The 12120-nt window shown below is 41.0% G+C and overlaps 1 protein-coding gene across 2 annotated transcripts in view; it reads left to right on the top strand.

The window, feature by feature from the left end:
* The first annotated feature begins 2139 nt into the window (after positions 1–2139).
* The window catches only part of LOC112553551 (spermatogenesis-associated serine-rich protein 2-like), a 55277-nt gene continuing 45296 nt past the window's right edge, over positions 2140–12120 (top strand). The window contains exons 1-2 of one of the 2 annotated variants that reach the window (XM_025220843.1): positions 2140–2293; positions 3333–3594. In XM_025220843.1, coding sequence (XP_025076628.1) covers positions 3399–3594 — 196 coding nt within the window. In that variant the 5' untranslated portion in view covers positions 2140–2293; positions 3333–3398. Of the gene's footprint in view, positions 2294–3332; positions 3595–12120 lie in introns of those variants that run through there. The other variant, XM_025220852.1, reaches the window with a different exon arrangement.

A 12120-nucleotide genomic window follows, 5' to 3' on the forward strand; every position in this document is an offset into this window, starting at 1 on the left:
GCGAGACGCTACGTGATCCGTTGAATAGTTAAGCTCTGTTATGTTTTTCAGAAAGTACGAGAAAGAGTTGGCAACATGACACCAAGGCATGCAGATATTCATGATACCCTAAACGCCTGCAAGGCTTTTAGTTCACGCGAGCTGCGGGTAATGAGATAAACGCCATTGACAAATGCATTTCTAACTGCTGGGTCATTGTCAGCTGTTTTGGTTGTTTGTGGACTCGAATGATGTAATGTAGTGTCAGCAGAACCTTGTGTCTGTTGCAAAACTGTCGGATGTAATTCAGAAAGTGTAGGGGTCATCCCTGAAAAAAAAGTAGCCAAACAAGAGATGGGCATTTGTGCCTGCCCTCAACACAAGTGGAAAAAAATGATGATGATGACGACCACAGAATCGCCTAACTTAGGATTTGAAAATGAGCCTGTGATTGAAGCAAAACTGCAACGTTAGAGACTGTAATAGTTAAAAAAAAAACAATTTTTGTTGAAGAGTCTGGATTTTTTGTGTGACAATACGAAGGATTAGTAATTTTAATAATGTCCTCATATTTACATGTTGGTGGCATCAAGTAACGGGTCCCTAGACGAAAGCCTGTCACGAGTTGAGAACTTTCATATCTTACCCCTTTGTTCGTCGACTTCATCCTGTAATAACGGCGAATGAAAAAAAAATGTTGACAATTTATTTTGCCAGGTCAAATTAAAAATTACATTGGAAGGGCAGGAGTCGGGAAAAATATATGTGTGTGTTAGTGTGTGTGTTTGTGTGTGTGTGTGTGTGTGTGTGTGTGTGTGTGTGTGTGTGTGTGTGTGTTATATGTGTGTTTGTTTGTGTGTATCTTTTTTGTATCTGCACTTATTTGCTGCGTACCCACTTCGATTTGACATGCTCGGGTGCTGAGAAATGACGTTAGAACGGAGCGAGCAAAGCAAAAAGAAATATATTGATCCATCTGCGTGCTGCGGTATGTGTAGGAGTGGCTCAAGCTCGATCCCAGCGAAAACAACTAAATCCACCTTAAGACTAATCTGTTTCATAAATAGAACGCAGCTGTTGTACAATTTCATCGATCTCCCCAGATATCACATCTCATTTTCTCTCACTTCAGTCACCTTGTAGGTTTTCATTTTCTTAGTGTTTCTTGCACGTTGTTACAGTAATGTTTGCTTGTTTACATTTTTTTCTCTTTAGAAAGGGGTCAGTCTATAAATAAACACCGCTTGAATTGCAAATGTTATTACCCTGCATAATAAAAACTTGCCATTGTTTATTCTCTCTTTACTCTGTCTGTCTGTCTGTCTAAATTCGTGGTTAACTTGCCGTCTAATTTACTCACTGAATATACATCGATTCGAAACTTGACTTTGACATTTTGAGACAAAAAACAAAGAGACAATTAGGAGAAAAAAAAACCCCTCCATTATTCCAAGCTACAGCAATTTTGCTTTTGTTTCAACTTTTAGCCATTAAATGCAGTTGTTAATGACTGTGTGGAGTCTAATGCAAGATATTAATTACCAAAATCTGAGTGAGTACCCTCCTCTTCATCCCTCCTCCATTCTCGAGAAAGACGCCTATTAACATTCCTATGCACAGAAAAAGGTCAAACTCGAGAGGTCACATTTGTGCAGAAATACACCGAATTAGCATGCAGTGGGCTCTCTCAATGACCGTAAACATACCTAAATAAATGTTTGTATGCATGTATCTTGACGAGTAGTGATATGTTAGTCCAGATGTGGTCTCGAACCCTCAGTCATCAGAGGAGAAAGAGAAATGATAAATAGGGAAATATAATGACAACCACGATAACAACGATGGCATTATTTTAATATGTAGTTACTGAACACATTTCATTGTCATTGCAATAGAAAAGAGAAAGGATGGGATGGAAGAATAAAAGAACGAAAGAAATGGTCTGTGAAGGAAGAGTTGCAAGAGTTACAGAGAGAGAGAGAAACAATATGTTGTTGCAACTGCAGCCTCATTGCTTTCAGGAAGTTCACTAAAAGGTTGACAGCAGCCTTGAGTGTCTTGACCTTTCACTTCCCCCTCCCGCTCACTTCTGCGTGAAGTTGTTGACGTCTGCGTCGTAAACACGACGCCAGCGACTTTGAGTTGCAGGCTACAACACGCACAGGAGGCAGTGAACAACCGCTAGGTGTAGCAGTGTAGCTGATGGTGTCCTCGGTGTAACCGCAGTCCCTTCCCGCTACGACAACCATTGGCTGCATGGGTAAGTCCCTGCGACCTGTTAGGCCACCCGGCTGTGACCGACACACCTAGAAAGGTGAGTTTTCAATCGACATCGAGAAATCGATTGCTGTCAGCAAAAATAACTAAACATAGAAACTGACTACCGGTGATGAGGGTAAAACAGAATGAGGGAAAAAACTTTCTCTAGCAACACTTTGTTTACCGTGGGTATGGCTGAGAGATTTAATACAGTAATCCATTAAAAAAAATACTAACGTGTCCTCAGGTTGTGGAATGGCTATATAACAATAAATGTGTGTAAAGAACATTATACAGTTTAAAACTGTAGCTGAAAACTCTGGAAGGGATTTTGAATTCATCTGGCAGCATCTGATATTGCCAACCGGGGGGAAGAAAATCCCGACTATGATTCTTCAATAAATTTTCATCGATACAAATGTATCGTTAAGAAAAAAGTAGTCATTTTATCTTCTTGTTTTCTAATAATAATAAAGCACAAACAAAAATAAATAAAAATAAAGAAGCCATCAAATTTTGTTTATTTCACGCAATACGGCAAAGACATGGTTAAAATGAGATTTAAATTTTTGATAAACATATAGCAGCAGCCGTTCAGATGGTTAGTAGAATGTTAACTATATCGTTATGATGGTATATTAACCTCGGGATGTATTCACCAAGTGAGTGTAAGTCTGTACCCGTGGGCAAAAATTAAAAAAAAAATATTGTCAACATAGTGACGATGCTCTGTTCAGATACCGCGGATACTGCCTATAAGTTTCTCTGTACCCCAGGGTATCTTTGCCTCTGATTTCTAACTTCAATCCCAGGGGTAAAGCAATATCCTTGGGGTCTAGAGGCCGTGTTACAGAGACAAGACGCCTGCCCTTGATTTTCCCGGGACAACCACTTATCTCCGCTTTATGAATACGGCCTCGGAGTTTGTTTATACTTTAACCTGCATCGTTTATCTAAGGACTGGTCGACCGACAATTAACAGTTGCATTCCCTTCATTTTCTTTTTCTCACTCTGTCCCTCACTCATTGACTTATTCGTGAATATGCTTATCTAGCAGGCTAGATGTGCACTGTGCTCGCGTGTCGTGTTCCAGAACAATCAGTTATCGATGTAGCTGTAACGGATATGACATCGGGCAAAACAAACGTGTCGTCTGCGCATGTGGACATTACGTCGCGTACCTGATAAAGGAGGGGATGTCGATCTGGCCCTAGTACAAACCCGCCGGGAAACGAACGAGAAAGAGAAAGAAGATTTCGCAGAAACTGTCGTCACGAGTGTCATTCAGGAGCAAGCTGTTGTTTTTTTTCAAGAAGACTTACGTAGACCACATCTACGAGCGAGGGCAGTGCAAGGTAAGTTGTCTTGAAAATATAAGAATTATAAAAGCTTGTTTGGAAGATGTTTATCTTTTATATATTAACCCCAGGATCGTGAACGAAACCCTGCTCAAAACATTGACATCATTGACACATGTACAAAGTTTGTTACTAGTCTTATCGACGGTTTTTTCATATCAATCAGGTCAGTCCGTAGCTTTAGGACAAGTTTTAATGCATTGTACACACAGTACAAGAGCACAGTACACACTGCACAAGAGTAGAATATTACAGTGCAAGAGCGAGCAGTCTACTTTCAGTTTTGCTCAAGGTTTAAAAAGAAAACTAAGTAAAAGGAAAGTTGTGCATGTATATATATGCATGGATATATGTGGATGTGTATACGTTTGTGGCTGGCATATAGGTGTAGGGATGGACGTTTCGTGCTTGGGTAGTACAATCAGTATTACAGGTATCCGGTGCCCATCTGAGGACAAATCAACAACAGCCAGCCACCTTAAGGCACGAAATGAAAACATCATCCACACGTCATAACATAAACTTCACGCTTCACTCACTTTTTCACGGCCTGGAATGCTCTCGGTTATTTTTGGCTCCCCTCCTTGGACCTCCTTGGAGGCCTTTATGTCGCAATTCCTTTTAGCACTTGTCAGCTCGACAGTAAATAATGAAACTGTGCTTAGGTTTATGATAGAAACGTTTTCGCCTTCTAGATAAAAAGTAACACCAATAATAATAATAATGATAACCAGTAGGGAGGATAAATTTTGAAGGTATGGGTTGTGGAAAGTGAAGCTAATTATTCCTTTTCTTCTAGTGGGGGTAGGTGGTTGTTCTTTATCCAGGTGTGCCGTTTGCTAAATACGAGGGCACACCCTTTTTGTGCAAACACGGGTATATGAATTCGTGAAGTTCTGACATGGTACTGTTATTTACTGTTGTATTCGATTGTGTCTGTGGCTGTGACATAGTCCACCTGTGTCCTGCAAGGGCTGCTGTGTTGGATGAGTGTTACAGCCTTACAGGAATTCGTTCCGCGACAGTTTATGTGGGTGGCTGCCTGGCTGGCTGGATAGATGTCCGGTTTCCAGCTCTCGCCTGTGCGTGCATACCTGCGTTCTTCAAAGGATGGTGGCGGGAAATAGTTCCAAAACACATTCAGTAAAAGGATCAATTATTCAACCTCCTCGGTTACCAACTAACAGTCGTTAACAGAGCATGTTAGCAGCGGTACCCATCCTTAAAAGAATCCTTAAACTACTCACCCATGTTTAGGATACCCAGAACAGGTTTCACTATACAAGGCATACCTTAGTTCGATTCCATCCACCCCTCTCACTCTTCAGCTGCCCTCCCCCTCTAGATTAAGCCGGCCAGACAGACATCGTCACCACCCGTTGCGTGTCACAACCAGGAAGCAACCACTGTGGGTACAATGAGTGCGTAGCCTGTCACTGAAGGTCAACAACCTGCATTTCGACACAAAAGTGCTCACCCTGCACCTAATACAAGAGTTGTTTTCCGAAGTGTGATTGACTATCCTCGACCTCTCCTCCGTTCTCGGGTCGAGACAAACATCACCATAAACATAAAGAGGAAAAAAAAAAAAAAAAAGACTGGCATCAAAGTACGCGGATACGATTATGTTATCAAGGCTACAGCGAATGACAGAGCTAGGATGATATGTTAAATAGGTGTCGCCATGAACATTTGTGACACTGAGTTAGTATGTTTTTATTTGTGTGCACCCTGTCGTCGAGAAGGTGTCGAAGAACGTGTTCCCTCAAATGTGAAGTTTTGCTGAGTTCTGCCTGATGATTCGAAAACAAGTTTTACACTCTTGTAGACTAACGCATGACAACTGTTTGATTTCTTCTTCTTACTGGTCTACAAAAAGTAGTTGTCCCTAATAATTTTGGGCCCCTCAGTGAGACATTTTATTTGAACAGCCTCGAGGACATATAGGGTTATTTCCACTCGAGACATGGTCCGGGTAACAAAACCTTAACCTGAGCTGTAAATGCAGGTGTGAAAGATAAAGACCTGCCAGAGAACTGACACAAACAAATAAAAAAAAAGAGAAAAAGAACCACACTGATTTTTTCTTTTCTCTGTTACTACATAGACGTATCTTCATGCCCGCCTTGAACTTTATAAAACATCAAGTTGGTTTCTTTCCCTTGATACTGGTGAACACATCATATGTGGCTACTTGTAACCAAGGAAACTTTGGGTAAAGATTATTTATTGTTTATAATTCGGATTGTAATGCTGTCGTTGTCATTGCATTATCTGCCTTTGTATGCATGAAATTGTGCGTACATACGACATGTTCACACACCGGTGATCTTGTTTTATATTTTGTCACAAACAACAACAATGATACAATCTAAGCCAATCTCAACCTCTAAATATGATTTCGTTTACTACTGACTGAATTACAGTGGAGTGAGTCGGAATAAAAGGATTTATACAAAAACCAAATAAAAAATAAATAAAAAAGTTTTAAAGCTATAATAATTTTCTAGAACATTTCGTGCAGCTACATCCGTATAGAGTTTTTGTGCTGACATAATCCGTTCACAAGTCCTTTAATTTTTGTGGGAGAGGGACAGAGACGAGAACTAGAGAATAGGGTTAGGGGATGTGGTGTTTGTGTGCATGAGCGTGGGTGGAGAGGGAGGGACGCTGTGGACACGCAGACAATGGACATGACTTCTCTGGCAGAATCATGGCGTGCCATTTTCTCTCAAACGCTAAGGACATTACCACAATACTGGGAAGATTTCAGTGGAGGCTTAAAGTGGGGAACAGAAGCCTGAACAAACACCTAACACCGGCATAACCAGGTCAGGCACATCCAATGCAACATGCAGTACGTGTGGGGGGAAATGTAGGGAAGGCGAGGGAGGGGGGATAGACGGAGCGAAAAGAATGGAGAGGGAGTGAAGGAGGAAAGAAGGGTAAAGGGAGGAGCGAGGGAACAGAAACAGTAAACCTGAGAGGATGTTTGAACGCTTGAATATTTGCATACGCGTGTCATGTTTCAGACGGGTTTTGGAAGAAGTTTTAAAAGGCATACGCACATAGTCTCTCTGTATGTTTCCGTAATATTACTTCAGCTGGACAAAAAAAAAAAAAAAAAAAAAAAAAAAAGAAAAAAATGGAATCGTGTTGACGATGCTAGAACTTATCAGCATGTTTAACTGAATGTCACGGCCATGGGCAGAAGTCGGGTCTTCGTTAAACCTTGCGTTTGTATCTCTATGTTTTTCCAGCAACAACACGCTTGTTTACTGAGACACAAAGAAACCACTACACACCTTTTTCCTTTTCTAAACTTGTTTTGACGAGACATCGTCTTGTGCCCACCAATTGCATATTTCCTGCTCATCGGTTGGCTAAAACAGTGGCATGGGACCTTCTCTTTATTCTTTATACTCTTTAGACTAGAGTATTTCTTCATGTGTGCTTTAGAGTAAGAAATCCCACACAGTAGGAATAATCAGAGAGAAAGAAAGAGAAAATAAAAACAATAACAGTTAAAGAGACTATAAAATCTTGGTCATTGCAGTAAACATTGCACACCAGAATGATTGCCATAACTTGGGTTTGAAAACAGCACAATGAACAGGAATTAGCATTTGGCCTCCTCAATGGAAGCAGAGAGATTGAAGAGGGTTAGGAACTCATCGGAAAAATGTCTGGAATGTGTTGTTTATGATTAGAGGGTTATGCTCATTCGGCATTCGATTCTCTCCCCGCAATCAAAGTGTTCCAAGATGGCGTTTTCAAGCTCGTCAGCGGTGACTGCGGTGGAGATTTACCTCAAAGCATGTCCCAACAGCTCTTGCTCTTATCTTAGAAACACCCCAGCTGCTCCACCCGAGTACACCAGCACTACTTCGTGCGTGAATGTCGTCTTTGCGGTTGACTTGTACGTCGCGGATGCGTTTATCATGTATTGGGAGCACACATGTACAGCTGAACTAAGGTTGGCCTAGCTACACCATTCATAATATGTAGGTAAATGCGATAAGGTTCTTGATAATCTGTGATGACGTATTAGGGACAGATGAGGATCAATGTCACACGAAGCCCTTAAAATACTTTTCGATGCTACAAGGCTCGGGGCAGAGGGGAGGGGAGGGGAGGGGTAAAAGATACGAGTTTTATCTGTGCATGAAGTTTTTGAGAAGCCATGCGTCATTGTAGACTAGTAAATAAATACATTCATGAAAGGAGGCTTATTTAAACCTAAGCTGTAAAAATTGTAAACTTTTTATTTATTAATTTTTATTTCTTACACTTTCAAGTTTCTTGAGCTTCCGCCAAGTCGATGTTGTTTCGCCTAGACCAGGGATGCACAACCTACGGCCCGCGGGCCATATCCGGCCCGTGACGCGGTGCCATCCGGCCCGCGAAACTTCTGCCCACCGTGCAGGAAATCGGCATGTTAGTAATAAAAGAAGACCTTAAAAAAACAAAAACAAAAAAGGAAGAAGAAGTATTTAGCCCCACGTAGGGGCGTTTCCCATTTTTTTTTTTTTTTTTTTTGCGATGGACGAATATTTCGATTCAGTGCTCCGACTTGGTGTCTCTACGATGAGGCCGGACATTCAGAAGTTGGCTTCGGGAAAACAACTTCAAATATCCCACTAATTAATATATAATTAATGGTAAGTACAACTAATTGTTTCTAATAAAAAATGGTATCTGCTCTATTTTTTTTTTCCTTTTTGCATTTTTACGGTGAAGTGGCCCGCGACACGGCTGTCCGAAATGGATATGGCCCGCAGGCCGAAAAAGGTTGGGCATCACTGCCCTAGACTGGCCTAGAGCAAAGAAACAAATCAGAAGGTGACCGGTAAGTCCAATGCAGACAACAACCGCGCCACCCTGACCCACACGACCACATACGTTGCATGGAGACAACCCGAGCTCCTCTGAACCCTCAAGTCCCACCATCTGCACGACCCACGATCAAGGAGCGCCATGCCAATTGCCAAAGACAACCAGCTTAGTACAGTGTTCCCTCGTTTATCGCGGGGGATAGGTGCTATGATCAGCCGCGATAAACGAATTTCCGCGAAGTAGGGACATACATGCAATAATAATACATACATGTAAAACAATATCATGTGAGTGTAAAGTAATATATTAATAATGGTATTAATACAGTACAATAACAAATTAGTGTAAAAAAATTATAACTTTACTCAGAGAAACCCAAAAAAACTGACGCGAACTGGCTGCGAGATGGGAGATAACAATCATGGCTCGTCGCTTACGCATAGCAATGGATTTCTGTTACACAATTATTTCTTTCTTTCTATCTACAAAATAACCATGGTATTTTAATAGAAATACTAATACAGGTTCATTTTTCGTCTTTTTCCTGTTGAAATATCTATGGTATTTTATAAAATGATAATTCCCAGCGCGGAAGTATCGATCGATACTTCACCCAAAAAAAACCGCGAAGTAGTGAATCCGCGATAGATGAACCGCGAAGTAGCGAGGGAACACTGTACAGCTATAGACTGTGCCCTAGGTGACAGCCTAGCTTTCCTTAAAGTTCTCGTTTGTGTCTAGTTAAGAAGTACTAAAGCTACTGAGGGCAGGGTTGTTTCCCTTGTTTATGCTCAGAAAAGATAACTACCGTTTTAATTACGATGTTTCTTCTGTTTTCGTAGTGACAAATAATGTAAAAAATATGGTAAAACATTTTCTAAAAAATATGTGTAATATTTTTACAAAAAGTCTTACAAAACTTGTTGTTGTCTACATTAAAAGCTATTTAATTTGCATGCTATTTTGCTCAACCCGAATATCACGGAAAGCGAGACTATACTGTTCTCAACGTTAATGACAGTAAGTTTACAGGTTTGCTGTCATCCAGCTCTAATGTCAGCCTGCTTGCGGCCGACCGTCTCGTTATGGCAGGTGCATGACCCCACTTTTCTCGCGGGTGGACCTGCGACTTACTCCCCAGAAGGGGAAATAACAATTCAATGTCAAATAATAAAACTTGGTAATAATAAACATGATGTTACTCTTGATGACCATTTGGTCATTGCAGTGTCGTCTGCTCGATCGCTCTCTTTTATCTCTGAACGGCTAGCACACTAGTACGGTTTCACTGTATGCATGAACATTATTATATACATTATTACTTTATACATGAACATCTATTATTATTTTGAAACACATGTCCCTGTACAGTATATAGTCTACACTTGTGGCTCTCTGCCCCGCAGGGACCCGCGTACTGCCAAGGCTGCCTCTGTATGGTGTCATGACATGTCTCTCTATTTTTTTTTTTTTTTTTTTTTTTTTGTGGCAGCATCTCATACAGGAGAAGTGTCTGCATCCTCCAAAAGACAGAAGATACATTGAAATGAGAAGCAGATGCTTCTGACAGAGCTTTTATAAAACGAAAACCAGTCCCAAGAAAGATATCGTTAGTGCTTCTCTTCTTTTGATTGCCATTTGTTTCATTTTTTTGTTTTTATACAAACAACTCCAAAAAATCATGATCATGACACTTTTTTGTGATTTGATATCAATTTTGCTTGTTTTATAAGCCCTTTCTATGACAAGAATAGCACATCACCGGTTCGGACCACTCTGAGGCACACAGCCTCACGATTAAAAAGTAAGTGTTCTTACGGCTCTCGGCCCCGCATAGGATAGTTCGATAGTTCGATAGTTCGGCCTGACCGGCTTATTCACCAACAAAATCTCTGTGGCAAGGTGTTGAATCTGGACCATGTGATGAAGATTGTGGTCAGCACTGTAAACTTCATCGGATCACAGGCGTTGAACCACAGAACTTTCAAGGAATTTTTGACAGAAATAGAATGCGAATATGAAGACGTTCTCTTTCACAGTGAAGTCCGCTGGTTAAGCCGAGGAAAGGTACTTAAACGGTTTTTTGATTTGAGACATGAGATTGAAATTTTTATGACGGAGAAATCAAAGCAAGTGCCTCAGCTGAACGACCCCTCGTGGCTGTGGGATTTGGCGATTTTTGCGACATCACGTCACATCTGAATGAACTCAACACCAAACTACAAGGGAAAGACAAGTTGATTTCGCATGTGTATGCGGACATAACAGCATTCCAAGCGAAATTACTACTCTTCATTCAGCAGGCGGGAAGGATGGAGCTTGTCCACTTCCCAACGTGTACATCTCTACGTCAGGATCAGCAGCAACAAATGTCTTTCCCCAAAGAAAGAATGATAGAACTTTTGGGGCTCTTGAAGGATAATTTCAGTGAAAGATTTAAGGATTTTCATGATTTGAAGGATGAAATACGTCTCTTCGAAAATCCATTTGCGGCAGATGTGTCAAGTGCCCCGACAGACCTGCAACTGGAACTGATTGACTTGCAAAGCCAGACATCCCTACTTGACAAATTTCGAGCGATGCAGACAATTGCTTTCTACGCAGTGTTGCCTGCAGAAACTTTTCCAAATCTCCGAAAACAAGCGTTAAGGATGATCACGATGTTTACAAGTACTTATGTGTGTGAACAAACGTTTTCAGTGATGAAACGGGCGAAACCCATCTTACGTAATCGCCTCGCGGACGAACATTTCGATTCAGTGCTCAGACTTGGAGTTTCTTCGATGCAGCCAGACATTCAGAAGCTGGTTTCGGAAAAGCAGCTTCAAATATCCCACTAAGTACAACTTTTTTCTAATAAAAATGGTATGTTCTATTTTTGTTGTTGTTGTTGTTGTAATTTTTGCGGTGAAGCTACCCGCGACACGCGTGTCGGAAGGGAATATGGCCCGCAGGCCGAAAAAGGTTGTGCATCACTGGCCTAGACGATACATTTTCGAGTTGATTGTAAAGTCGATTGCAGGGAAACGATAAAAAGATAAAATCAGGGTTGTAGGAGAACAACAGCTGCACCGCAGCACAACATGTAAAAACACACTTATGAAAATAGTTTCTCAGCTTTTTTAAACTAGTGAGTTTAGTGGGGTACTTAACAAGGTAAATCATTACTAGGTAAATCAGTGCAACACACTATTTCTTCAAGTATCGATGCCTACCCTCCCCCACGTTCTCATGACCCACGCCTACAACATCGCCTTTAATCAGAAAGAGGTCAAAATCGGAATGTATAGTTAACATAGACTCTGGCTTTGACGACATCAACGTATCCCTAACTAGTCTTGCACACACACAGACATACACTGAGGTGTTCCAAATCATGTCCAATTAAAATTTCGACAAAATGTCTGACAAAAGATCTCTGAGTGGAAAAGATAGAAGAATGACATGGCAAAACTGAATGGACTGTTGTGCTGGCAGTAGAATTTGTACAGATTCTCGCACACAAGCAAAGCCAGTGAGATTTCCCACGCACCCTTATTTTATAAGAATAGTACGGAACCAAGATAAATTTTGATATCGTTCCTGTAAGCTGTGCCTTTCTGTAGATTGCAAGATATTAATTAAGGTCAAGCTGGCCAGTCGCGAAACTGCTAACAGTTTCTCAACACTTTTCTTGTCAAATGGTCC

This window comes from Pomacea canaliculata, linkage group LG1 (genome assembly GCF_003073045.1).
Source record: "Pomacea canaliculata isolate SZHN2017 linkage group LG1, ASM307304v1, whole genome shotgun sequence".
NCBI classification, from domain to species: domain Eukaryota; kingdom Metazoa; phylum Mollusca; class Gastropoda; order Architaenioglossa; family Ampullariidae; genus Pomacea; species Pomacea canaliculata.